This window comes from Pseudogymnoascus destructans, assembly GCF_001641265.1.
Source record: "Pseudogymnoascus destructans isolate 20631-21 unplaced genomic scaffold scaffold_17, whole genome shotgun sequence".
Lineage (NCBI taxonomy): Eukaryota > Fungi > Ascomycota > Leotiomycetes > Thelebolales > Thelebolaceae > Pseudogymnoascus > Pseudogymnoascus destructans.
Window position 1 is genome coordinate 464,266 of NW_020167536.1, and position 24,566 is coordinate 488,831.

General features: G+C 52.3%; 9 protein-coding genes across 9 annotated transcripts; 7 read left to right on the plus strand and 2 right to left on the minus strand.

The window, feature by feature from the left end:
- The first annotated feature begins 300 nt into the window (after positions 1 to 300).
- Positions 301 to 3,815, plus strand: MSH3 (mismatch repair protein msh3). The gene has a single exon (XM_024470580.1). The coding sequence runs from the start codon at positions 342 to 344 to the stop codon at positions 3,729 to 3,731; it is 3,390 nt and encodes a 1,129-aa protein (XP_024322203.1). The 5' UTR covers positions 301 to 341; the 3' UTR covers positions 3,732 to 3,815.
- A 143-nt stretch (positions 3,816 to 3,958) lies between these two features.
- VC83_07001 (uncharacterized protein) lies at positions 3,959 to 7,450 on the plus strand. The gene is made up of 3 exons (XM_024470581.1): positions 3,959 to 5,066; positions 5,130 to 5,939; positions 5,990 to 7,450. The coding sequence occupies exons 1-3, from the start codon at positions 4,613 to 4,615 to the stop codon at positions 6,757 to 6,759; spliced, it is 2,034 nt and encodes a 677-aa protein (XP_024322204.1). The 5' UTR covers positions 3,959 to 4,612; the 3' UTR covers positions 6,760 to 7,450.
- A 113-nt stretch (positions 7,451 to 7,563) lies between these two features.
- RSM23 (37S ribosomal protein S23 mitochondrial) lies at positions 7,564 to 9,210 on the minus strand (the record flags this gene model as incomplete). Its single annotated transcript, XM_024470582.1, has 2 exons — positions 7,564 to 8,465; positions 8,517 to 9,210. The coding sequence occupies 2 exons, from the start codon at positions 9,208 to 9,210 to the stop codon at positions 7,684 to 7,686; spliced, it is 1,476 nt and encodes a 491-aa protein (XP_024322205.1). The 3' UTR covers positions 7,564 to 7,683.
- MCM7 (Mcm2-7 hexameric complex component) lies at positions 9,204 to 13,179 on the minus strand. The gene is made up of 3 exons (XM_024470584.1): positions 12,943 to 13,179; positions 10,592 to 12,891; positions 9,204 to 10,538 (listed from the first exon to the last, which is right to left on the minus strand). Exons 1-3 carry the CDS (start codon positions 12,989 to 12,991, stop codon positions 10,455 to 10,457), a joined length of 2,433 nt encoding a protein of 810 aa, XP_024322207.1. The 5' UTR covers positions 12,992 to 13,179; the 3' UTR covers positions 9,204 to 10,454.
- RRS1 (Rhodanese- sulfurtransferase) lies at positions 9,381 to 10,031 on the plus strand (the record flags this gene model as incomplete). Its single annotated transcript, XM_024470583.1, has 2 exons — positions 9,381 to 9,647; positions 9,708 to 10,031. 2 exons carry the CDS (start codon positions 9,381 to 9,383, stop codon positions 10,029 to 10,031), a joined length of 591 nt encoding a protein of 196 aa, XP_024322206.1.
- Positions 13,180 to 13,370: 191 nt separating the features above from the next.
- On the plus strand, positions 13,371 to 17,376 carry PEX1 (Peroxisome biosynthesis protein pex1). The gene is made up of 2 exons (XM_024470585.1): positions 13,371 to 13,611; positions 13,659 to 17,376. The coding sequence occupies exons 1-2, from the start codon at positions 13,492 to 13,494 to the stop codon at positions 17,310 to 17,312; spliced, it is 3,774 nt and encodes a 1,257-aa protein (XP_024322208.1). The 5' UTR covers positions 13,371 to 13,491; the 3' UTR covers positions 17,313 to 17,376.
- Positions 17,377 to 17,401: 25 nt separating this feature from the next.
- VC83_07006 (uncharacterized protein) lies at positions 17,402 to 19,665 on the plus strand. The gene is made up of 3 exons (XM_024470586.1): positions 17,402 to 17,763; positions 17,824 to 18,097; positions 18,150 to 19,665. The coding sequence occupies exons 1-3, from the start codon at positions 17,649 to 17,651 to the stop codon at positions 19,588 to 19,590; spliced, it is 1,830 nt and encodes a 609-aa protein (XP_024322209.1). The 5' UTR covers positions 17,402 to 17,648; the 3' UTR covers positions 19,591 to 19,665.
- A 238-nt stretch (positions 19,666 to 19,903) lies between these two features.
- VC83_07007 (uncharacterized protein) lies at positions 19,904 to 22,310 on the plus strand (the record flags this gene model as incomplete). The annotated part of the gene is made up of 7 exons (XM_024470587.1): positions 19,904 to 19,937; positions 19,996 to 20,055; positions 20,226 to 20,430; positions 20,490 to 20,706; positions 21,665 to 21,887; positions 21,948 to 22,174; positions 22,269 to 22,310. The coding sequence occupies 7 exons, from the start codon at positions 19,904 to 19,906 to the stop codon at positions 22,308 to 22,310; spliced, it is 1,008 nt and encodes a 335-aa protein (XP_024322210.1).
- An 808-nt stretch (positions 22,311 to 23,118) lies between these two features.
- VC83_07008 (uncharacterized protein) lies at positions 23,119 to 24,323 on the plus strand. Its single transcript, XM_024470588.1, has one exon. It carries the CDS (start codon positions 23,342 to 23,344, stop codon positions 23,675 to 23,677), a length of 336 nt encoding a protein of 111 aa, XP_024322057.1. The 5' UTR covers positions 23,119 to 23,341; the 3' UTR covers positions 23,678 to 24,323.
- Positions 24,324 to 24,566: the final 243 nt, after the last annotated feature.

Genomic DNA, 24,566 nt, shown 5'->3' on the forward strand with positions numbered 1-24,566 from the left:
CTTAAACCTTTCCCCATCCACCCACTGTGATAACTGTATATCGATGAGCAAAAACCTCCTGCTTGCACTGGTAGTTACCTGATCTTGAGGTAGAAATAAAAAGTTCGCAACTACGTAAGTATGGATAATAGACTAGAATACGGAGACGACAGAATTGTAGTATTGATGTTGCTGTGAAGGCAGAACAAGCCAATTGGGGGTCGTCATTGAATAGAACTGAGTTGCGCACATAGCCTTCCTGTATCGCCGTAGCCTCTTTACGCGGAACGCGTCCACGGAACGCGACCCCAGAAACATCATCGACATCATTGTTCCACGCCTTGTGTCAACAAGACAGCAAAATGGCGCCACCAAATGGGAAAGCAACGGCAAAGCAACGATCAATTGCCAGCTTCTTTACACCCAAGTTGACCGTCAATGGGCTTAGCCAGAAGGGGACTCCGGACCAGGCGACCCAGTCAACTCCATCATCTACAACGCCTGTCTCAAACGGTCTGGGGGACACAGATAGCGACGAAGACATTGTAGCGCCAACCCGAAGAGCTGTATCGGCTGCCACAAAAAGAAAGAGCCCCTTGGATGAGGATGCGGATGCAGTGAATGTGGGAACTGATCGGGCAGTCAAACGAACAAAGAGCGGCGGCAATGACACCCAGAGCAGCTTCTTTGAGGGCACTACATCGAACCAATCTCCAAGACAACCAGAAAATAAGCCGACATTATCAGGCCGGACTGAAAAATATCTATACAGTGGCACGCAATCACAAGAAGCTTTTGAAACGGCAGAGCCAGAGGGCGAAGCAGTGCAGAAGCAGAAACAACGGCTTCATGATAAATTCGTGAAGAAGCTGGGCCACCCTGATAGCATGGCGCATATTAAGAGGAGGAACTGGCAAATCACGGAAGAGACCGCGGCCCTGGATGAAGAAGATGCAGATGCTGCAGAGGACGAAGAGCCTGTCCCTCCAGCTAAAGGCGCGAGGAAAGGGGCCAAAAGCAAACTTACGCCGATGGAAATACAATTCCTAGATATCAAGAGGAAACATTTGGATGCGATACTGATCGTGGAGGTGGGGTATAAGTTTAAGTTCTTTGGAGAGGACGCCAGGGTCGCTGCAAAAGAGCTAGGCATTGTGTGCATCCCTGGGAAATACAGGTTCGATGAGCACCCCTCAGAGGGACATCTGGATCGTTTTGCCTCGGCGAGTATCCCGGTCCATAGGCTCCCAGTTCACGCGAAGAGACTTGTTGCTGCGGGGCATAAGGTTGGAGTTGTGAGACAAATCGAAACGGCAGCATTAAAGAAGGCCGGCGATAACCGCAACACCCCTTTCGTAAGGAAACTTACGAATCTCTATACGAAAGGCACATATATAGATGATACTGAGGGCTTGGGTGACGCTACAGCTGGGACGCCTGGCGGAGCTCCGGCAACTGGATACTTGCTTTGCATCACGGAGGCCAAGTCGAAAGGCTGGGGTACGGATGAAAAGGTCGATGTTGGAATATTGGCAGTGCAACCTGGAACCGGCGACGTTATCTACGATAGTTTCGAGGATGGATTTATGCGCAGCGAAATCGAAACCCGGCTGTTGCACATTTCTCCGTGCGAGTTTCTTATTGTCGGCGAACTTACGAAGGCCACTGAGAAGCTCGTCCAGCATCTCTCTAGCTCAAGTACTAATGTCTTTGGCGACAAGATTCGTATTGAGCGGGTGGAAAAGGAGAAGACAGTTTCTGCTGAGAGTTACGCCCATGTGGCCCAATTCTATGCTCGGAATATCAAAGCTCATGGCAATTCTACTGATGAAAGGTCAACGAATTTGCTCGACAAAGTTTTAAAACTTCCAGAGTCCGTCACAATCTGCTTGTCCTCGATGATAAAGCATATGTCCGAATATGGTCTCGAGCATGTGTTTGACTTGACAAAGTACTTCCAATCGTTTGGCGCGAGGTCGAATATGTTGTTGAACGGCAATACACTTACCAGTCTCGAAATCTATCATAACCAAACGGATCACGCGGAGAAGGGTAGCTTGTTTTGGACCCTGGACAAAACTCAAACTAGATTTGGAAAACGACTTCTGCGCAAGTGGGTAGGCAGGCCACTCATTGATAAGGAAAGGCTTGAAGAGCGCGTTGCGGCGGTCGAGGAGCTAAAGGATGGTAACCAAGCTACCCAAGTTGACAAGCTGAAGTCGCTTCTTATGAAGATCAAATCGGATCTCGAGCGCAGTCTAATTCGGATTTACTATGGGAAATGCACGAGGCCGGAACTTTTCACAGTACTACAAACTATGCAACGAATTTCAAACGAATTTGCTCATGTCAAATCACCCGCAGATGCAGGATTCAAATCTAGTCTGTTAAACGACGCTGTGGCTGCATTGCCTACCATAGGCGACGCTATTACGGATTTCCTTGGGAAGATCAATGCCGAAGCTGCTCGTAATGACGATAAATACGCTTTCTTCCTCGAAAGTGAAGAGACGGAGGACATTGGCGACCATAAACTTGGTATTGCATCAGTTGAGCACGATCTCGACGAGCACCGTCCCATTGCTGCAGCGAAAATCAAGAAAACGAACATACGCTACGTTACCTCGGCCGGTATCGAGTTCCTCATTGAAGTGGACAATACAAACCTGAAGCACGTTCCGGCATCGTGGGTGAAAGTCAGTGGCACGAAAAAGCTTTCCAGGTTTCACACGCCGGAGATCATCAAGATGATTCGTGAGCGAGACCAGCATAAAGAAGCCCTTGCAGCAGCATGCGATGTTGCCTTCTCAAATCTGCTTTCTGACATTGCGGCCCATTATCAGGCTTTCCGTGATTGTGTCGCGTCCCTCGCGACGCTCGATTGTCTACTCTCACTCGCCACCGTAGCCTCCCAACCGGGTTACGTGAAGCCGGAGTATACTGGTGACACAGAAATCGCAGTGGTGGGCGGACGCCACCCAATGGCCGAGCAACTTCTTCTCGACTCCTACGTTCCGAACGATACATCTTTGTCAGCTGACGGAACCCGTGCACTTCTCATCACCGGCCCCAATATGGGCGGCAAATCCTCGTATGTCAGACATGTGGCATTGATATGCATCATGGCGCAGATAGGGTCGTACGTCCCTGCCGAGTCGGCGCGGCTCGGGATGCTGGATGCGGTGTTCACCCGCATGGGCGCCTTTGACAACATGTTGGCAGGAGAGAGTACGTTTATGGTGGAGCTGTCTGAGACGGCTGATATTCTCAAGCAGGCAACTCCGTGGTCGCTGGTGATATTGGATGAGCTAGGCAGAGGCACCAGTACCCATGATGGTGTGGCGATTGCCCAGGCTGTGCTAGACTATGTTGTCCGCGACCTGAAGTGCCTAACACTGTTCATCACGCACTACCAGACGCTTGCAGGCGTGGCGCGCGCCTTTGGGAGCGGGGAGCTGAGGAACGTGCATATGAAGTTTACGGAGCACGGGCGGGTTGGGGATGAGGACATCACGTTCCTGTTCCAAATTGGCGAGGGCGTGGCGCATAGGAGTTATGGGCTTAATGTTGCGCGGCTGGCACGGATCCCGAAGGGGGTTTTGGAGGTTGCGAAGGAGAAGAGTAGTAGGATGGAGGAGGAGAACAGGAGGACGCTTGTGGGGGGGCTGGCGGGATTGTTGCGTCGGGTTGTGGGAGAGGGGATTGGGGATGTGGAGCTGGATGCTTTGGTGAAGGGGATTGAGCAGCTGTAGGATTTATTTAATATGCTGTAAGATAGATGAGAGGTGGGGATGGTGCGGATAGTTTATTATACCCCTTTGGAGCTACTATCAAACGTCTGTCTGATATTTACTTGCCGTCGAGGTAATCTAGTAGGAGTACGTATGTATTTATGTACGATCTTCACGTGATCAGCGTGGTGGCCAGGAGTAAGCCAATAGACGGGGCGAACAGTTGGTCGTTTCAGAAAGTATGGGCGGTTCCTGACTACGGCTCGATATGGCTTGTCAAACGCAAGCCAATTCCAGCTTTTATTCCAGCTTTTGTGTCAAGAGTCAGCCCAGGAACCAAAAAGAAGCCAGTACTCGTCCTATGTTACGTATATTACAGTACGTAGGAGCGTACACTATATAATTCCCCCCCGTTTTGCGCAAACGTCGTCCAAGTCATTTAAGTAGGACGATCCCCTGTCCTCCGCCCCTCTAACAAGGATAACTTAGTTGCTTCACCGGTACACGCTCAGCCGCCCACGGTTCTCTTCACGAGTCTACTGTGATACGCTTCCACGTTTTGTTCCGGGACACTGCCTGTTTGGAACGTAGGACTACTCCTGTGTCTATCAAACCATTCTTGGTGTACTATTCGTGACCCGGCAATTTCATAATTGTGAACAAAAAGCTCTCAGGCTGTCTGCGAAACACACCACCGTTGCTTCAAAGGTCGCAACCCCATAGTTGCCGTCTTTGGCGAGTTCGCGAGTTCCCCATTCCACAGCCGTGAACACACCCGCCCACGACCGACCGACCGACCTTGACACAACTCACGCGCCTGGTCTCTGGGTCAAGGTTGGCTGCAGCACGCTGCGGCACAGTGCCAATCGGATCGGCCATCTCCTAAGCCATTAACAGGGACCATGGTTCGGAAACCGACTCCGCTCGTTTTCACCTCCACGGCGTCGAGCAATGACGGCGGCGCCGCCAGCGCGATCAACGAACCTCCCCAATCGGACCACAGCGTCAAGTCGCCAGGGCCGCGATCGTTCCGCTTCAGTAAGAAACCCAGCCTTGCAGATAATCCCGAAAACTTATCAGGGATGCAAGCTCCCGAGCAATATCAATTTCCGCAATCAGCTCGTATTCCCTCCTCCCCACACCAGGATTCGTTGGGGAACAACCAGCAGAACGACGGATCAACAATACCAGAGGGACAACGCGCGTACACCCCGTCGACATCGCCACAGAGGACGGGCTTTTTCGCAAACATGAAGGCGTCGAAGTCGTCGAACCGTCTGCAACAAGCCGAGGCCAAGAGGCCCGCAACAAGGGATAGGACTATTTCTAGGGACAGTGTCCAGCAAGGCGGCCCAGGTATGATCTCATCTTTCGTTTCTAATCCCAATTATCATGCTTACGGTTTTTTACTTCAAACAGAGCCTAGGGACGACGGATCCACCACACGACGACTCGTGGCTAGCCCTTCCCGATCAGAACCACAACTAAATACGTACGCCGACTCGACCCCGGTCGATACTGTAGGCGACGGTGCCCAAGCAAACTACAACTCTGCTAGCAGACGACCCAGGCCCAAAGGCTTCAACCTACTACGAAGAACAAGCTCGATACGAAATGACTCAGAACCAATGAGCTCAGGGGAATCATCAACACTGTCGCCGAACGACCAAGACCGCCAACAAGTACTGGAGGGACTACGTACAGCTCCGCTCCGTGCCGACAACGACCGAACCTTCAGAGATCTGATCAAGAACTCCAACTCGCGCAATCGCTCGGCTGACCGCCAGCCTTCTGGACAAAGACCAGAGGTGAGACGGGAGCCAAAGGATACGCACCGCGGCACGTCCTCTATATCAATGTCGCGGGATACAGGCGGCACGTCGCTCATTAACAGCCTTAAGGGCGCTGGGACGAAGGCCGCGTCGTCGTTTGGCAGGAATTTCTTCGGCAAATCGACACGCAGCGGTAGCACGAATGAGAAGGAAGGGCCGATTGATGATGAGCATTACGTGTTGAGGGTGCTGAATCTGCCGCTGATAGAGCAGACGAGGGTTTCGCGCATATCGAAGCAGCTGGAGACGTCGAGGGATAAGACGGAATTCTGGATGCCGTCGTTTCCTTGGAGGGCTATTGATTATCTAAACTATAGAGGCACGGATGCTGAGGGGCTGTACAGAGTGCCTGGTAGTGGACCTCAGATTCGGAAATGGCAGCGGAAATTTGACCAAGGTAAGGCCCCATTCATTCATTGTTGCAAGAGACAAAGCTAATATCAGTAGACCTTGATGTGGACCTCTTCGCGCAAACAGATTTATACGATATCAACATTGTCGGCTCCATGCTTAAGTCTTGGCTGCGCGAGTTGCCAGACGAGCTCTTCCCCAAGGACGCCCAAGAGAGGGTATCGAAAGAGTCGCCCAATTGCGAAGACGTGCCGCAGGTCCTGATCGACGAATTATCCAACTTACCGCCTTACAACTACTACCTCCTCTTCGCCATCACATGCCACCTCAGCCTCGTCCTCGAGCACAGAGAAGCAAACAAAATGAACTACCAAAACCTCACAGTCTGCTTCCTGCCATGCATGAGAATGGACGCCTACTGCTTCCGCTTCCTCGTCGTGAAATGGCGCGACTGCTGGAAGGGCTGTAACACTGAAGCAGTGTGGTTGGAGAAGGAGGCGAGATGGCGCGAGGAGACGAATGGCACGAAGGCTGCTGATGATAGGAGAACGAGTACGGCTATTGAGGATAGAAATGTGTCGTCCCCGGATAGCAGTCACCCATCTAGCCTCAACCGCGGGAACCAGCAGAGACCAGCCCAGAGCCAGGAGCAGGCTGCGAAGACGTCGGCGACTACTGCGCCTGCGGAGAATGAGAGGCCGGGATACCAGTATTCGAGAGAGACGCCGCCGTTGGGGACGACGAATGGCGGAAGCCCCCTGACTGCTGCCGACCAGCGAGGTCTCGGCGGTGAGCGGGAGATGCTGCTGCCGATTCAGCCAATGTCGCCAATGTATATGCCCGGCTCGGCCTTGGACTCCTCCTAAGCGCTGGTTGGTTCCTGTTCAAGCTAGTTGCTACCACAGGCACTGTGCTAAGCTGAAGAGACTTCAGAGGTTATTCTTTCGCGGTGCATATCAGTCTTGACCCGAACTACCAGGTCCCTATTCGCATTTATACAACAAAAACGTCCCCTTTTTACTCTCACCACACACATCGCTCTTAGCCCGTCTTTTCATCAGCATTTGACGTTTTTGAATACCCGTTCTTGAGCGTTTCATTTCCTAGCAGATGCATGAGTCGTCCTCGTTTTTTTTTTTTTGTTTGTTTGCGCTTTTTTTGGATTTTGGTTTACTCGCATTACTTCATAGTTGATAGGGTTGGTTGATTTGTTGGGTTGGAGGAAGATTTTCCTTATAAAGAAGCTAGGGGGGAGAGGGATGGTTGGAGGCTATATGGATCCCACAACCAGACCGGGTGCGAAAAGCTCAAGTACGTGGTTGGGGGATTGCTTTTGGAGATTGGCACACACGAGACATATATTTTTTCTTTGGAGCGGAAAATTGGGTATGCGATGCGATGTGAGCATTTTTGGCCGTAGGAACGATGGCAGGGGGTTAGTTTTTGGCATTGTACGATATCAGAAGCAATGGGGGGAGGCTTTTTTATGACGATGCGTTGGTTGGCGTGATATGAGCGGCCGAGCGATGAAGTAATGAAGCATAAAGATTTTGAGAGTTGTGCTTTCTTGGTATTCAAATGATTTGGTGACGTGAATGCTGTCTGTGGTGCTGCCTCCCATGGACAGCAGGCTACATGCAATTGCAATGGAACTTGTTCACATGGTGCTTGCTCTAGCCGCACCTAGAATCATCATCCAGGTGGAAAAATCGGCGTCTTAACATTTACAATACAGGTTCTAATTTACACCAAAATACATCCATCTCTCCCTCCCCTTCTGTGCTTCCCTTCTATGCTACAATATGCATCTTCAGCGCCTCCCTCGCAATCTCCCCAACTACCCCATTACCCGCCAACGCCCACTTCTCCGTAACAGTCCTCTCATCAACCGCCTGTCTCAGCATCCCACTCGCAGCCCAATACTCCATCAATCCCCTCGCCTCCGCCTTCGTCAGTCCCTTCAACTGCATAAGATCCACTTTCTTCAAACTCTCCATCACCCGCCAATCAGTCTCTACCCACGGCGAGGGAGCTGTAACCTGCTCCCCGGCAGCCTTCTCTTGGATCTGTTGGAACGCTAGGTTCATCGCCTCCGTCTTGGGGATATTCCCCGTCGTCGTAGCAGCCACCACCGCGCCACCGTTCGGCAGGCTCTTCGCCCCAGAGATGTGATCCACGAAATGCTTAATCAGTACCAAGTCATGAGCATGCACCCGACTAAAATCCGGCGCCCGATACGCCGACACAGTCATCATATGATTCAGCCCATCAGCGGCAAGCAGGATAGGCGGGTAACCCTCGGCCGTGATCTCCTTCCAGAGGGCCTGGAAAATGGGCCACGCGGCTTCGGGATCGCGAGCGCCTAGCTCGGCGAGGCGCGTGAGGGTGCTGTTGGGCGGGATGGGGAGGGGGAGAGTGTGTGTCTGCTTGACGGTGTGGGCGGAGAGGAGGGCGTCGTTCGCTTTGGCGATTTGGGCGAGGAGGGTGGAGGTGTAGACGTTTTGGGAGAATTGGAGGGAAGTAGTGCCGGGGAGGGGGGTGTAGGCTGTTACGGCTGTGGCGAGCTCTTTGGCTGGAGGGGGGGTTAGCGGAGGGTGTGGTGTAGGGGGGGAATGGGACGAACCGTCGGGGATGCTGATGACGAGCCAGCCTTTGGTGAAGGCTGTGGCTATAGCTTGGAGGAGAAGCATGCTCTTTCCGGTTGCTCGGGCGCCGGAGAGGATTATGGAGCCGGTTTTCTTTGTGGCTGCGGCGTCGAGCAGCTTCTTAGCGAGGGTGACGGTCTCGTCTCGGACAAGTATGCTGGGTGATCGAAACAGATCCCATGACTGGTTGTTCTTGAACGCCTCCACGACTCTCAATCGATCGATAACTGGTCCGGGGATTGTCACCACCTTGCCCACCATCGCGGCATCCACCATTGTCTCCGGGCTGAGCTCCTGGAGTCCCTCAACTTCAAGCGCATTGGTGTTGCTCAGCACGATTCGCTTCCGCATCGCCTTTCTCTCTCCGGGAGCTGGGGAGCGTCCAACCTTCACGGGGGCCTTTTTCTTAATCCTCAATGACCGCGCAGCGCCCTTTACCTTGAAGGTCATGTTGCGCACCTTCGACTGCTTTGAGTTTGCCTGTGCGCGAGCGAGGACGGCGGTCGCCGTGGAGAAGGCGGCCACCCGTTGAGCACTGGAGAGGGCATATGGAGATGCTGAGGAGGAAGGCCTGATCAGGCACTTCCAGCAATTCGTCGAGGCCATCGCCAATGCGTGGGATTGGCGAGCTATGGTGGTTGTGATGGGGGCTTGGATTGTTTCGAGGTGCATTCGGGTGCAGTACACTTTTGAAAAAGGACGCTAAAATGCGGCCGCTAAAAAGTTGCGGCATCCTTGCTCGCGCGACAAGGAAACTCTCTGTCGCTCGAACTTTTTGCGCCCCCGATAACGATACCACCACCATTTACGAATTTCTTTCAGCACAACGAACGATACTCGCAATGGCTGAAGTTCAGGAACTCACACGGTTACCGGTCGTCGTTGATAAGCCTACGCCGTATATCTTTGATCTCGGGTACCTCCTCGCAAACGACCCGAACCCGCTGGAGCTGAACAGTGAGAACATTGAGGATGATCTGAGTGCCACAGCGAGAGATGGTGCGCAGGCACTCATCAATCAGCTCTTGGGCACATGTCCGATTACTTCGGCGCCAGCTGGCGTCCTCCTCACCCTTCCAACCCCGAGTACGCACCTTCCGCGTGAAAAGGTAAACCTCTTTCAATTCCCTGCCGCGTATAGTAGTACATGCCGCTAACTCTCTGCAAAGCCTCTTCCACCGCCAAAGGCCGAGACCACCTGGGAGCGCTTCGCTCGCAAGAAGGGCATTAAGGCCAAGACTGCCGATGTGCGCCAGAAGATGCAGTACGACGAGGCAACTGGGGAGTGGGTGCCTAAGTGGGGTTACAAGGGAGCCAACAAGGCCGGCGAGAACGACTGGATCGTGGAGGTCGATATGAAGAAGGAGCGTGAGAGGAAGGAGGGCACGACTCAACAGGGTGATGGAAGGAGAGACCGTAAGGAGAAGGTTAAGAGGAATGAGCGTCTCCAGAGAGCGAACGAGCGCAAGGGTAGAAAGGTGGGAGCGAAATAAGGGCCAAAAAAGTAGTTGTGGGGCATTGTTCGGCGTTTGGGAATGTTGGCGTTGGCTGGGTGGGAAGAAAAGGTCCGGCTTTAGTTTGATTGATGGCTAGCAGTGGACACGGCCAACGTCGAATACAAAACATGTAACTTTGATAACTTCTCTGGGAATCTAAAGTGAATGGGATTGAAAATTGCTGCAGTCCTTGGCGCAAATAAATGCAAGCTTGTCAGGTGCATGCAACCCAGAATATCATCACGCGGCGGCGGCTATCTCTCAATAATAGGAAAGCATTGAGGAAATTTAGCTTTGAATTCGTAAACATCTACCCTGCGCTCTCCTAACGTGAACACACTGTATACCATCCCAGGAAACGCCAGCACTCCAATGCACAAGCCTACATATAGAACATGCAATAACTTCCCCCCTTTTAAATTAGAACATGTCCTCCACATCCGCATCCTTGTCCACATTCTGGAGGAACGCCAGTCTAGTACCATTACCGGCAGTTTGCCAAATCTGTAGTATTCATTAGTATAATACGGGCAACTAAGTTGGGAAGGAGGGCTTACATCAAGCTGCGTGTACTCATCAATCGCCTGCTGGAACTGATCGATTGTGAACCCCTTGGCAATAACTCTCTCCTGCACCTTTCTAATGCTGAGTTCGCCGCTATCCGATCCATCATCAACATCACAAGTGCCTGCCTCGGCCAGGGCGAGGATGAGATTGTAGATTTTACTGCTGGGTGTGCCATCACGTCCGCGGTTTGTTTGCTCATCGTAGAGACTCTGCTTTGACGCATCGATAAGCCTCAAGGCTTCATCAACATCTGGCAAAATAACCTCGTTGTCGAATCGCAATCGTGCCAGAGCTTGCGACAAACGAACGACGCCTAGAAGTGTACGGGCAGAGGTGTGTGTGAACTGCTTCGCAGTCTTCTCATCGCGAGCTTGCTGTGCGCGCATATCGACATAGGCGCGGACCATGTACTCAGAAACCTTGTTGGTAATGACAGGGCGGAACGAGCGTGCTTTCGCCACGTATTGGCGGACTTCATCCTGCGACAAGACAATGCCATCCGTTTCGGGGTGCTTGTTGTGCATGTGCACATATGTGACGTGCTTAGCCAGCATAGCATCTGTCTCCCGAGTTGGCTTGTCGAGAATCAAGAAAAGTACGTCGAAACGGGACAATAGCGCGGCAGGGAGGTTGATGTTTTCAACCGGGCTAATACGAGGATTGTAACGGCCATATTGGGGATTGGCCGCGGCAAGGATAGAGGTGCGAGCGTTGAGGGTTGTTGAGATTCCGGCCTTCGAGATAGAAATGGTCTGTTGCTCCATGACTTCGTGAATGGCAGTGCGATCGCTATCGTCCATCTTATCGAACTCATCAATGCAGCAGACGCCATTATCAGCTAGAACAAGGGCGCCGCCTTCGAGTACCATTTCGTCGGTGACTGGGTCTCTCATGACAGCGGCAGTGAGGCCAACACCACTCGAACCACGACCTGTGGTATAGACTCCACGAGGAGCAACCTTGGTGATATATTTGAGGAGTTGGGACTTAGCCACACCAGGATCGCCCATGAGGCAAATGTTGATATCGCCACGGATTCTCATTCCATCACCCATCGCTTTCGTCACACCCCCGACCAGTAATAGCAACAGAGCCTTCTTGACATCAAGATGGCCATAAATTTCAGGCGCAATAGATTTGGCCAAGTACTCGTACATTTGCCCTGATGCACCGTACGCATTAAGCCTTTTGAAGATTTTCGGGTCGCTTGTCATGTGTTCGTATGCCTTTTTGTGTTGCATAACGTGCTGAGCCTCCAGATATGTGTCTGTTAACAGACCAGCTCTCATCGCTTTAAAGCCTGTATATGGGGTTGGCAGAAAGATTCCGCCGCAGTCGATGAGGTCTCCTGGGCTGATCTGGCGTACAAGTGCTCCATGACAGAGAATGGTCAGTTGTCTTGGGATATGTCCAACTGGAACTTGATCTGGGACTTCTTGAATTTTGACTTCCTGGAAAGGAACAAATTTGGAAGCTCTCATCGAAGAGAATAAGTTCCCCTTGGCATTGTTGACTTTGCAGTCGTCTGACGGACATTCAGTCAAAGGTCCATAAGACTTCGTGGTAACGGGCTGGAAAACTTCGCAGCCACAGATACCACAGGTATATGCGCTGACTAGGATAGAAGGCTTGACATCAGACACCCTTGTTGCGATGCCGCGAACGGTGATGAGGTGGCCGAGATGCTCGCCGCGAACCTCGCGGACTGCGAGAGCTCTGGAGCGAGTGATCTCATTGGCTGTCCGCGGCTTAAAGTTCAGGCTGTATCTCCGAGTCAACTCCGCGGGGTAAGGCGCTGGCAGGACGGATGGGTCGTCCATGTTCTCCTCATTGTACCGATTCTCCACGTTCCTTTGAGATCGCTGCGACATGATAATGTCGAGAACGCTGTCTTTGTAGTTGATCTCCTCCGTTGGCTCTGGCATCACCTTGTCGACGGCCCTTGACATGATCTCGATGTAATGGTGGGTGTTCATTTCAATCGATTTGACCAAATCCGAGAAGATATCATCATCTTCTAAAGACTTCTCGTATTGCGCCAGGTCGTCGAGGTCTATCGTTATCTCATTTGCCTTCCTATTTGCGACCTTCTGCAACAAATCCATGTACTTGTTTGCGAATTTCTGGGGTTGCTGTTTATTCGCATGCCGGCGCTCAGCTGCCTCCTCATCACTATCAGCGAAGTCGTATTCGTCACTAGTATCACCGTCGTCGATGCGCATGTCCAATGCGGCATTCTCGATTTCGTGTGTTGCCGATTTGAAAGACTCCAAAAAGCCCTCAAACTCGCCTTATATTTTGTTAGCATATACGACACATATCTAAACTCATGCTAACATACTCTGTTGCTTTGCATAGTCGACATCCTTGCGGTAGGTTAGGAGCGCCATTGCGCTGAGAGATTTGTTGTTCTGTAGTTGCTCTGTAGGCGCTCTGCTTGGCTATGATGGTGTTGCGGAGCAGTATCTAATTAGAAGGTGGGTGCGGAGTGTATTGGTGATGGTATAATTATGTGGAGGATGTTGGGTTGGCACAATCGAAGTTATTTAGAGGGGCTGGTTGCAAGGAGTTGAGGTTGGATTTGGCGAAGCTTTGATCTTCAAGCGCGACGCGTAAACTGAACCCCCATGTCGCGTCCTTGAAAACTACTTAACGCGATATCCCAAAGAGGAATGGTCAATATCGGGGTACGCTAGCGCCCAAATCGGTCGGCCTCGGTTGTTCGAGATGGATTGTCGGCACGGGCTGGAGTCCTCAAACTGTGACATCGTGAGATTTACAAGACAGACTCCTCCTTCTAACGGACATATTTGTTTCGCGCAAGTCAGATCTTTGGTCGCATTGCGTGTCTCTATGATTTCAACTTCACATTTGTAATATATTTATTTCCATGGCGCCAAAAAGAGGCAGTGGCCAGGCGGTGCCTGCCGAGTTGTCATTAGTTCACCTCAAGAACTGCTTGGTCAATCTGCCGTCCTCTTTGGAGTCTCTACTTGTTAATACCAATACTGTGAGATTATCCACCTCCTTTGTCAATGCGCCATGCTAACAGCCAAGGTGGCGCAAAATGTCATTGTCGAACTTAGCTACAAGGAAATGCCCCCGCCATCCGCCACCGGCGACAAGGCGGAACCGACACAGAAATCGATATATGTTGGATGGACAGGTATGCCGAGTAGGCGGAAGCTTGCACCAATAGTTAGCAAAGACGGCATAAGCGGGACACGAGGCAATGCCTCCGGTCGAGAGCAAGAAATCCCACTTGTTGAGATAGATGCAACATTCGGTCAAACTCTCGGCTTGTCAGATGGGCAGAAAGTCACAGCAAGCCTTCATCTCGACCCTCCGCTCTCTCACACGGTAAACATAGAGCCGCTTACCTCGGCCGATTGGGAGATTATAGAACTCCATGCCACATTCCTCGAACTGAACTTTCTGTCTCAAATAAGAGCACTACCCAATCCAACCTATGTGTCGGCCAATGGTCAGTCAACAAAACCGCAGGCTCTCACCGTACATCTCTCTCCAAATTCGACCGCAAATATCATAGTTACAGGTCTCACTCCTGCGCTACCATCGACTTCGCCCTTTGCCAAAATTGCGCCAGATGCAGAAGTCTTCGTGGCTCCAAAGGCCAGAACTTCAACTCGCGCGACTAGCAGAGAGAACCGCAGTAGTGCCGGAGCATCCAGAAGAAGCGCAGGCGGCAGGAGTGGCGCAAGCACTGCTCGACAAAAGGCCGAGAGAGAGGCGGAAGCGCGGCCTTCGATATTATTCCGCGGCCTCGACAGAAGCCAATGCGATGATTGGTTCCAGGAGGACGAGAAGCAAAGCCCCCAGAGTTTAACTGTCTGGGTGGACAGTGAAGTCATACAAGGCAAGAACCTGCGCGGGGTCTCCTACGTTTGTGTTACGGTGATTAAACCCGCTGGCCTCGACGCACCGGTGGATCCTCAGAAGCAGCAGCAAGATGCCGAGGCAGCTGGTGAAGCAGGGAAACCCACACATAAAGTCGTTGCTAAACTGGCCGAATGGGACGACCCACCGGACAGTCGTCATATTGCGTTATCATCTACACTATGCGCATCACTGGGTTGTGCTGGGTTTGTGGGAGGTCTGGTCAAGATTGAACCAGCACCCCAGCAGATGCCGCTTCCACAGCATATCCGCAGAGAATCAGGGTCCGAACAAAACAGCTCCACTCAAAAGCTAATGATTTACCCATTTATTTCACCCAACACCAAACGATCTGACGGTATCAGATTCGGGGGAGAGTCTAAAGCTGAGCGGGAAGAGGCTGCAAAGCGCATTCTCAACGCTTATGGCAGGCTAGTTCCTGGGGGAGGTCTGCTTGATGGGCCGCTCACAGATGGGTTAGTCTTGCCCCCACATACAGACCTTACGAGGTCCTCGTCATGGGAGGGCGGATTAATACGTTTTGACCCATCGGTACAACCGGGGGAGGCAGGAAGCCAGCCATGGGGGTGGATTATCGGATCTGGGCGCAAATTTTCAATCGACATCCAAAATCCGATACCACAACCAGGATCTCTTTCTGGCAGCGATGCTATTGGAGAGTCCTTATCAGCGGAAGCTCCTCAATTAGTCGGCATTGATGCTTTACAGTCCCAGCTACAATCTCACCTCACGCATTTATCGGGAGTACTCCTTACCGGAGGCCTCGGTGCTGGGAAAAGCTCTGTTGCGCAGCTACTGGCACACAAACTACAAGCCGAAAATTTGTTCCATACAACTTATTTCCCCTGTCGGAAATTGGTCACAGATGAAACCCGCGTGGCTACGATTAAAGAGACTCTTACCCGTGTCTTTATGGATGCGGGCTGGGGTGCACGCCTTGGAGGTCAGTCTTTAGTCATTCTGGATGACTTGGACAGACTGTGCCCTGCAGAAACAGAGCTAGAAGTAGGCAGCGAGAACGGTCGCAGCAAACAGATTAGCGAGATTATCTGCTCGATTGTGAAGCAATACTGCGGCCAAAATACTGGAGTTGTTTTGCTAGCAACTGCCCAAGCAAAGGAGTCTCTTAATAACGTTATTGTTGGTGGACATGTGGTGAGAGAAATTCTTAGCTTGAAGGCGCCGGACAAAGAAGCGAGGCGGAGAGTCATGGAGATGGTTGTCAACCAAAACGTAGTGGATAACACAAAGGACTGCGATGACGATGCAAACACGGGTAGTCGGCCGCCTACTGCTGATGGCGAGACGGACGAAGAAGACGCCGGCGGTTGGATGGCCGTCGCATCATCGTCTAAAAAGTCTGGGTTGGCTTCTGAGAACACTGAAGGGTTTGTCCTTGGTCGCGAAGTCGACTTTTTAGACCTTGCAGGCCAGACAGACGGATACATGCCTGGTGATCTTGTCTTGCTCGTATCGCGGGCACGGAACGATGCACTCATTCGGTCCGTTTCAGAAACGTCGTCCACGATCCAATTGGGCAAAGTGGACTTCCAGAGCGCGCTGAAGGGATTTACTCCGGCTTCTCTTCGTAACGTTACTCTGCAGACCTCTACAACTACTTTCGACTCTATCGGTGGTCTCCACGAGACACGCAAGATCTTGCTCGAAACCCTTCAGTACCCAACCACTTATGCCCCGATTTTTGCGCAGTGCCCTCTTCGACTCCGTTCCGGTCTCCTCCTTTACGGATATCCCGGATGTGGCAAGACGATGCTCGCAAGTGCAGTGGCAGGTGAATGCGGCCTCAACTTCATCAGTGTCAAGGGCCCTGAGATTCTTAACAAGTACATTGGTGCTTCGGAGAAGTCCGTCCGCGACCTGTTTGATCGCGCTGAGGCAGCAAGGCCATGCGTCCTCTTCTTTGACGAGTTTGATTCCATTGCACCAAAGCGTGGCCATGATTCTACGGGTGTTACAGACCGCGTGGTCAACCAGCTGTTGACACAGATGGATGGCGCAGAGGGCTTGTCTGGGGTGTACGTTCTTGCGGCCACTTCCAGACCTGATCTGATCGACCCCGCCTTGTTGCGTCCAGGTCGTTTGGACAAGTCGCTTATTTGCGATTTGCCAACATACGACGACCGTATCGATATTCTCCGCGCTCTTGGAAAGAAATTGAAGCTCTCCAACGAGGTGATCGACGGGCCTGAAGGCGGTCTTCGTGAGATCGCACATCGCACGGAAGGATACTCAGGCGCTGATCTACAAGCCCTGGTATCAAATGCGCAGTTGGAAGCTATTCACGACGTCCTAGGTGACCAAGATCACACCACTCCAAGCAAAGCAAATAATAAGCGTGGTGCGAAAACGGGCGTATCGCCCACGTCTGCGAAATCCTTTATCCAATTCCGCTACGGAGAAGCAGAGAACGAGGCGGAGGTCGAAGCTCGTGCCACCGCAGGGTTGAACCGCTCCAAGGCGCTCGCGGAACAGGCAGCTATCACCGCTAAACTTGTTGCACTTAAACTTGCCAAGAAGAAGCAGAAGTTGGCGCAGCGGGGAAATCTTGGGAAGGACAAGGCTGATGGCGAGCCAGAGGAGAAGGAGCATAAGGAGGTGACGATCGGGTGGAAGCACATTGTGAAGGCGTTAGAGGGTACGAGAGCGAGTATCAGCAAGGACGAGAGACGGAGATTGGAGAAGATCTACAGGGAGTTTGTAGTGGGTAGGAACGGGGAGATGCCTAATGGGCAGGGCCCGACTGAGGTTGGCGGAAGGAGTAGTTTGATGTAAAGGCATGTAAATCTATACTACATACAGGATATGACATTTACGATATCTAATTCAATTTTGCGGATCTTTCATAATTCCTCTGTCCTAGTATTTTTGTGACTTATTTGTGAGAGTTTCCTTTGCCCGACGTCGTTGGCAAGGCGAGGCTACTGTGGAATATCCGTGGGCCGAGGCACAGTTGCCACATGGAGAAATGTGGGTATTTTCTTGGGGTACTACGAGTATCATGAGCGTTCATCCAGGTTCTTGGGTCAAATAATACCAGCATATACACTTACCCTGTCTATATTAATCCAGTTATTTATATACTGTCAAGTCTATCTAAATATCTTTATAATGTCCAGCAGGCCAGCACCAACGCCCTCCAGCTCCACTGCAGGGTTCTTCCAAGAACGTCCAATCGTCCCAAATCAGCTTCAGGATGACCGGGCCCTACAGCGTGTACTAGCATGTATGTTTCACGCAAACTGCCTGTCAGCACTAGAATAACGCAATTAATGACAACATATAGTGTATCTCCCATCTGAAATCCAGCAAGAAATATATCCGGACCTTAACCGCTTCGGAGATGTGGTACTGTCCAGAAAAGTCCTTGATTGGGTCGCGGATTCGGAGAAGAACCTCCCATATCTGAAGACATGGGACACATTCGGAAAGAGGCGGGATGAGCTGATCACAAGTGAGGGGTGGAGGAATCTCCAAAACTTGGGCATTGAGGAGGGGATAGTAGCAATCCCCCACGAGAACAAGCACAAGGAATTCAGCCGAGTCCACCAATTTATCAAGTCAGTGACTGATAGCTTCTTTGGTCTCCTGTAGGACTGACACCCAATACAGATACCACCTTTGGACCGCCTCCAATTCCTCCGTAACATGCCCATCCGCCATGACGGACGGTGCCGCAAGGTTCCTATCGCGGCAAATGGAATCGCCAACCCTCTCCCCTGAACTCCGCCCCATCCTCCAATCCGCCTACACACGCCTTACATCGCGCTCCCCCTCTAAGGCCTGGACATCCGGGCAATGGATGACCGAGCGCCCTGGCGGGTCCGACGTCTCCTTCACTGAGACGCTCGCCACGCCCTCCGCGTCCCCCATCTCCGCCAAGTCCATCGACGGCAGCCCACTCGGTTCCTGGCTCATCAACGGCTTCAAATGGTTCAGCAGCGCTACTGACGCCCAGATGACTATCCTCCTCGCGCGCACCCCGGAGGGGAAACTAAGCACCTTCTTTGCGCCGATGCGGCGGACAACAGATGGAACAGACACCGAGCTCAACGGCGTGACGATCCAGCGGCTAAAGAACAAGCTGGGCACGAAGTCGCTTCCGACGGCGGAGCTGGTGGTCAAGGATATGCGCGCGCATCTGATGGGTGAAGCGGGTAACGGTATCCGTGAGATCTCAACGATCTTGAATATCACGCGCGTGCATAATTCGGTGACGGCGGTCGGGGCGTGGGGACGCGGGCTGGCGATTAAGCGGGCGTTTGCGAGAGTGAGGAAGGTAGCTGGGGGAAGGAGACTGATTGATATGCCGAGCCATATTGCGGTGATGGCGAGGGATGAGGTGGAGTATCGGGGGTGGATGCATCTTTCCTTCTTTACGGTTTTGTTGCTCGGAATCTCGGAACAGGGGTCGGCGAGCTATGGGAAGGGGGTTGACGCGGCACTGGTTCCGGATTCGAAGGATGTGGTGAAGTTGCTGAGGGTGTTGACGCCGGTGCTGAAGGCTGGGAGTGCAAAGGCTTGCATTACTGGGTTGCAGGAATGCGTTGAGGGATTGGGCGGGGTGGGGTACTTGGAGAATGAGGAGATGGATTTGAATGTGGCAAAAATCTACCGGGACTCTAATGTGCTCAGTATCTGGGAGGGTACGACAGAGACTCTGAGCTGGGACCTGGTGAAGATCTTGAAGGGACGCAATGGCAACGGGGTGCTTGAGGCCCTGGCCAGGTGGATCGGTGGCGCCAAGGTCGGGTTCGACGTTCAAAGTAGGTGGGAGCAATGGGCTGCGAATGTGAGAGAGAAGAGCGAGGAAGAGTTGATCATTGATGGGAGGGAGGTGCTGCTTGAACTCGCGAGAGTTGTAGGTGCATTATTGTTAGAAATCGATGCGAGAAGGGACGGAGATGAGGTTGCCAAGGAGGTGGCAAAGCGTTGGTTAGCCGGTCCCAGAGATTGGAAAGCTCAGGGATCGGGGAGTTTGAAGGAGAGGGTCAGGATGAACAGTAAGATCAGCTTTGGGGAAGCCCCAAGTGATGCGGCTTCGAAATTGTAAGACGAGCGTTACAGCCAGGGGTAGTTGGCGCTTAATTTTGATAGCTCACAGTAGGCTGCTATGTAAATAAGAGCAATATGTTGTAAATTCTAAATCAGTGTTGTCAAAGTACGAGTCTCTCATAATCTCGGTCATCTATACGAGATAATATGGGGTATTAAGAGGATGAGGTCCTTTAATTATCTAGGTCATCTTTACGAGATTAAGATGGCGTATAAGGTGGAAAGAACCCCAACTAAAGGCAAGTAATAGATTCACTACTTACGACTTATGAAAATGAAACTCTCTAGCCATCTTTTCGGCGCCTCTATCAATGAGCCTTGCGGCCGCCGCAATCGGCAACCTTCGTGAGTGTCACTGATTTACCCCATTATCATATTGCAACGCTAATTTATGGATACACAGCAACCGACTGCAAGAGTAGCAACCTATCCTTTGACAGTTCAAATTCAGATACTCTCGCCGGTTGTGCAGGGCTTGCTTACAGTTGCGATGGCGAAGTCGTACAAGTCAACAGCACAAATGAAGCTATTCCGGCCAATTGCACACCATACCCGTACAAAATCTTCGTCGATGGGGACATCATAGGGCCGTTGGTAATTCCTGGGATAGCTGAAGCGTCTCCAATTCACCAGAATACCTCGGTGCCGTATACTCCAGCAATATTACTAGCCTCGACCTGCCAGACCTCCAGAATGTCACATCGAGCTTCGTGATCTCCCATGTGTCTTCGCTCTCGAGTTTGAACCTCCCAAAGCCCAAGAATGTCACCGAGAGCCTGATACTCGATCTATCAGATGGCAGCCATCAAGCCTTCCTTCCCGAGCTTGTCCTATGCCCGTAAATAAGTCTGACTGGCAATATTGATGCGTGAGTCCCATCTGAACCATTCTCCTCAGATCATCAAGGCTATTACATCCTCTCAGCATTGAGTTCCGCGCTTTGAATAAGGCGCTGAGTCTTGACATCTACACAACAGGAAAGCTTGATTGTGCAGCATTTTTGAAGAAGCTAGACGGCGTGGTTCACACCAGGGGGCAAGGTAAAACTTGTACGTCGCGAATCAGTAAGGGCACCACCACCTCCAGTTCCCTGCGCCTGTATACGGGCGACAGCGTTAGAGTCGGGGTTCGCGGGGGGTTGTTCGTTGGCAGTCCTCATGGCGTCCGTGTTGGCGCTATAATGATGGAGAAGACGACAAGACTTCGCCATCCGGAGACACGTCCTAGAGAAGACGGGTCCCATGGGATATAAGTCTTGGTATATAGCTAGCGCTGTGGAAAATATGATTATGTCACCACTACCAGGTTACTCAAGTAACCGAATGAACTAATGTGGGCATGGCCTGTATTTCGAACGATTTTGGAGATAGCTGTTGCACAATAATCATCCCACAATTATAGTCCCTACCAAGCCTTTCTCAGCCTCCTTGCAGGTCGGTTATAAGTGAATCGCAGATGGTATCTAGTGCGCTCATGTCAGAGCTAAGAAGCTCTAACTTATAAGTTACCAATAACCATATCCCATTGCATTGGGGCCCTTCGATGTCCAGCCAGCCAATGGAGTATATATCCATATGCAATGTTAGTTCCATCCGCACCATCATCAGCTTGACATATTTGGACCAAATATCGCGCAGTTCATAACGTCATATTGCTCTCAGCTCTGGAAGGGCTGTTCGCCAGACGCTCCAGCCAAGACTAATATGGGGTCGAGTGGAGCCACCTTGGAGTCAACAGACGCTGCTCAAGACAGCGGCCGGATCTTATATATCGGCCGTTCAAGGGGGTATTCGAGCAGCTACTCGCCCAAATATCTTACGCGCGGCGATGTTAAAATCCGTTGGTTCAACAGGATGGAGGAATCAGCTTACATCAGATTTACCCCTCACAACTGAGCGCTAGCCGTGTGATGATCACCCCTAGAAGCTATAAGTAGGCATGTCCGTTATCACTTTATTTTCAAGAGGTCAGTTTTGTGTCTGTGTTGCTAGAAAATTACTTTGAAGATTGAAGACTTGTAAGAATACCACCTTTCTACTTTGATAGAGTTTTGAAACCGACATTTTTGACAGAAAACCAGCATCAATGTCGGGAACATCAAACACAACCGACGGACTAAATACCGCCGCAAAAATGTCGTCGCAGACCTAGCTCCGAAGCTGAGCTCCAATGCCAAAATCGTGACCGAGCAAGATGAGGAGTTCAAGGCGTTGCATGGAGCAATGGAGCAACATTGGGAAGAAGACACCAGCAGCCATCGTCGCAGTCGCAACCGAAGCCGATCTCCAAGAGACTGTTCGTCCATCCATCCTAAGAGATCTACAGGGGCGGGTTCTAATACAGTCACAGATTAAGCTGTGTTGCCCACGGCGTGGGATTTGTGCCTAAATCCAAGGAGGGCGCTGGCGTGTCTGATGTATGTTGGAAAGGGAGAGGCGGGGAAGTGGGAGGAGAGTGCGTATGGGCATAGGGGCGTGGCGGCGTGGGTTGAGGCGGTGGCTTGGTATACGGAGGAGGGGTCGTATGAGGCGGCGTGGGAGTGGCAGGTAGAGGCGCTGAGGATTGTGACGGAGAGGTATGAGGTGGGGGGGTCGAGATGTTGCAGAATTCGTCGAGGGAGACGCAGATTGAGAGTCGGTTCCCTGGGGAGGGGAGACTGAGTTGACGGCTTTGAAGAAGGAGTGGGATCCGGAGGTTTTCACGAATGTTCTTCTGTGAGCAGGGTTGGAATATTGAGCGGTTCTTAGGTAATAGGCAGGCCTTTATTCGATGCCCATGAGCAACAAAATGCGCTTCATAACATTAAATCAAAACAACCTTCTACTCATGCGCAAAAATAATGATTTCGGGATTATTAGGAGTTATTTAACTATGCAATAACCTCTCACAGTAGATTTATTTTATAACATTATAGTTTGTATAAAGCGAGCAATTGCTGCAACGAGGTATGAGTCTGTGCTCCGGCGATTGATAGAAATAATACACTGATACATTGGATATTCGATATTTCCCAAGAGCACAGCGTAGGTATACGAAAAATGACTATTAAACCCTCATCCCATCCCATGCAACGACCAAACTCCCCCGACACCCCCAATATTCCCCCAACACCACCACTTTTTCTCTCAAAACAAAAAAAAACACCTCCCCGAAACTACCTCCTCGGACCCGGACTAAACCTCGCCGGACTCAACCTCGCCCCCTCCCCCTCCCCCTCCCTCGCCGGCATAACCGGCAACACATACGGCTCCCCCTGCCCAACCCCCCTCAAATCCGCCCTCTCCATCATATCCGTAAACGTAGTCTGCGCCGACTGTCTCCGCTCCTCCACCCCCAACCCGCCGCCGCGCGCCGTACTCGGATCCGCAAAGATATTAATACTCTCCGAGCTTGGCTCTCGTCGCAGCTGACCTGCCAGCGCCTCCTGCTGATAGGCCCTCAAATCGCGATCCGGGATCGGCGGGACCCCGCGGCGCGGCGACGGCGAGAACGGCGGTCCCATCCCCAACCCCCGCGTCTGACGCGCCCCTGCCGCCGCCGACGAGGATTTCCGGAACAGGCTCCGCACGCGACTGATCCCCGTGGCGGGGGTGCCGGTTGAGGTTCCTGGGCTGGAGGGCTGGTAGCGGCGCACGAAGTCGGTGCGGAAGTCTGAGCCTTGGTAGGTGGGGGAGGAGATTTTGGGGGCGCGGGCGTCGGCGCGGCGGCGGCGGGCGCCGAGGAGGCAGAAGGTTGTTAGGGAGAGGAGGATGCCGGCTAGGATGCCGGGGAGGAGGCCGGTGATGATGGCGGTTGTGGGGAAGCGGGGGCAGGTTGCTGGGATGGAGGTGGGGTTGACGTTGAGGGGGGAGATGGTCGTGGAGGTTTCTCTGGCGGAGGTCGAGTCTGTTGGGAGCGTGGAGGTGGAGGATGGCGATGTAGATGATGCTGGGGGGGAGGTGGGGGGGGGGATGATGGGGGGAGGAGCTTCTGGTCTAAGCTCTGGACACAGATCGCTGTTTTGCCAGTGCCGGAGCAGGAGAAGCCGAAGGGGCAGCAGCGGTCGCCGCATTCGGGCAGAGTACCGCTTAGATCCGTGGTCTTGACGGTTGATTCGGGGTGGAGGGCTGCGTTTTGGTATGGGGTGCCGCAGAGGATCGGGTTGATGGCGGTGCAATCTGAGCCGGTAGGGCAGCAGAGGAGTGTGGTATTCGAGGCGAGAGTTACGCAGCTTGAGCTGCTGGGACAGCAGAAGTTGGAGGGGAAACCGGAGCCGGCGCAGAAGTCGAAGTTGGAGGGGCATGCTGCTGAGGTTGTGGTGATGAGGAGGGTGAGGGTGGCTAAGAGTGCCAGGCCCAGACCCAGAGGGCTGAGGTTTTGTTTCCGCATAGCGGTGATGGGTTTCTGTTGTTCGAATATATGCAGGTTCGTCTTCCAAGCCCTGAAAAGTAGTGTATAAGGTAGAAGCCTACCCAAGCTTATAGTGGTCCTTTCGTCTGAAGTGATTTCACCTATTTATCGCCATGTATTCTTCACCTCCCAAAACCCAAAGCTCGTCGTATATTCTTCACCGTCCCTTGCGTCCAGAAATAATAGAGAAGGCGAGAACAGACCAGAGGGAGAGCGTGAGTGAAACAAGAAAGAAATCCAAGGAAACAAAGGAACCACCATCCGACTCCCCTCCACCCACCGCCACCACCCGACTCCCCTCACTCCCACCATCCCCTTCCCAGAAACCACAAAGACAGCCCCATCCCCATCCATCGCGCTCGCCATACACCACACGCGCGCGCGACCACCACCACAAATAGCACAACACATCTCACTCCCTTCATCTCCCACCCCCCCCCCCCCCCCAACGCGCGCGCCAAAATAACCCCCCCGCGACCTGCATCTTGACTGGCTACCAGCGCTTGCGACCCGACAAGCGAGATCTACCTGCAGTGCGCCTCGGGAGCTAAGGGGGGGTGATTGGTTATCGCTGTCGCTCCTGCA

Excerpts from the sequence above, each read along its gene's own strand:
- PEX1 (XM_024470585.1), top strand. The coding sequence starts at position 13,492 with ATGGCGCCAAAAAGAGGCAGTGGCCAGGCGGTGCCTGCCGAGTTGTCA. Across the intron at positions 13,612-13,658 it reads TACTTGTTAATACCAATACT|GTGGCGCAAAATGTCATTGT; the intron begins GTGAGATTATCC and ends CTAACAGCCAAG.
- VC83_07001 (XM_024470581.1), top strand. The coding sequence starts at position 4,613 with ATGGTTCGGAAACCGACTCCGCTCGTTTTCACCTCCACGGCGTCGAGC. Across the intron at positions 5,067-5,129 it reads TGTCCAGCAAGGCGGCCCAG|AGCCTAGGGACGACGGATCC; the intron begins GTATGATCTCAT and ends TACTTCAAACAG. Across the intron at positions 5,940-5,989 it reads GCAGCGGAAATTTGACCAAG|ACCTTGATGTGGACCTCTTC; the intron begins GTAAGGCCCCAT and ends TAATATCAGTAG.
- VC83_07006 (XM_024470586.1), top strand. The coding sequence starts at position 17,649 with ATGTCCAGCAGGCCAGCACCAACGCCCTCCAGCTCCACTGCAGGGTTC. Across the intron at positions 17,764-17,823 it reads CCTACAGCGTGTACTAGCAT|TGTATCTCCCATCTGAAATC; the intron begins GTATGTTTCACG and ends GACAACATATAG. Across the intron at positions 18,098-18,149 it reads CGAGTCCACCAATTTATCAA|ATACCACCTTTGGACCGCCT; the intron begins GTCAGTGACTGA and ends CACCCAATACAG.
- MSH3 (XM_024470580.1), top strand. The coding sequence starts at position 342 with ATGGCGCCACCAAATGGGAAAGCAACGGCAAAGCAACGATCAATTGCC.
- VC83_07008 (XM_024470588.1), top strand. The coding sequence starts at position 23,342 with ATGCCGGCTAGGATGCCGGGGAGGAGGCCGGTGATGATGGCGGTTGTG.
- MCM7 (XM_024470584.1), bottom strand. The coding sequence starts at position 12,991 with ATGGCGCTCCTAACCTACCGCAAGGATGTCGACTATGCAAAGCAACAG. Across the intron at positions 12,892-12,942 it reads CGACTATGCAAAGCAACAGA|GCGAGTTTGAGGGCTTTTTG; the intron begins GTATGTTAGCAT and ends ACAAAATATAAG. Across the intron at positions 10,539-10,591 it reads ATGAGTACACGCAGCTTGAT|ATTTGGCAAACTGCCGGTAA; the intron begins GTAAGCCCTCCT and ends TGAATACTACAG.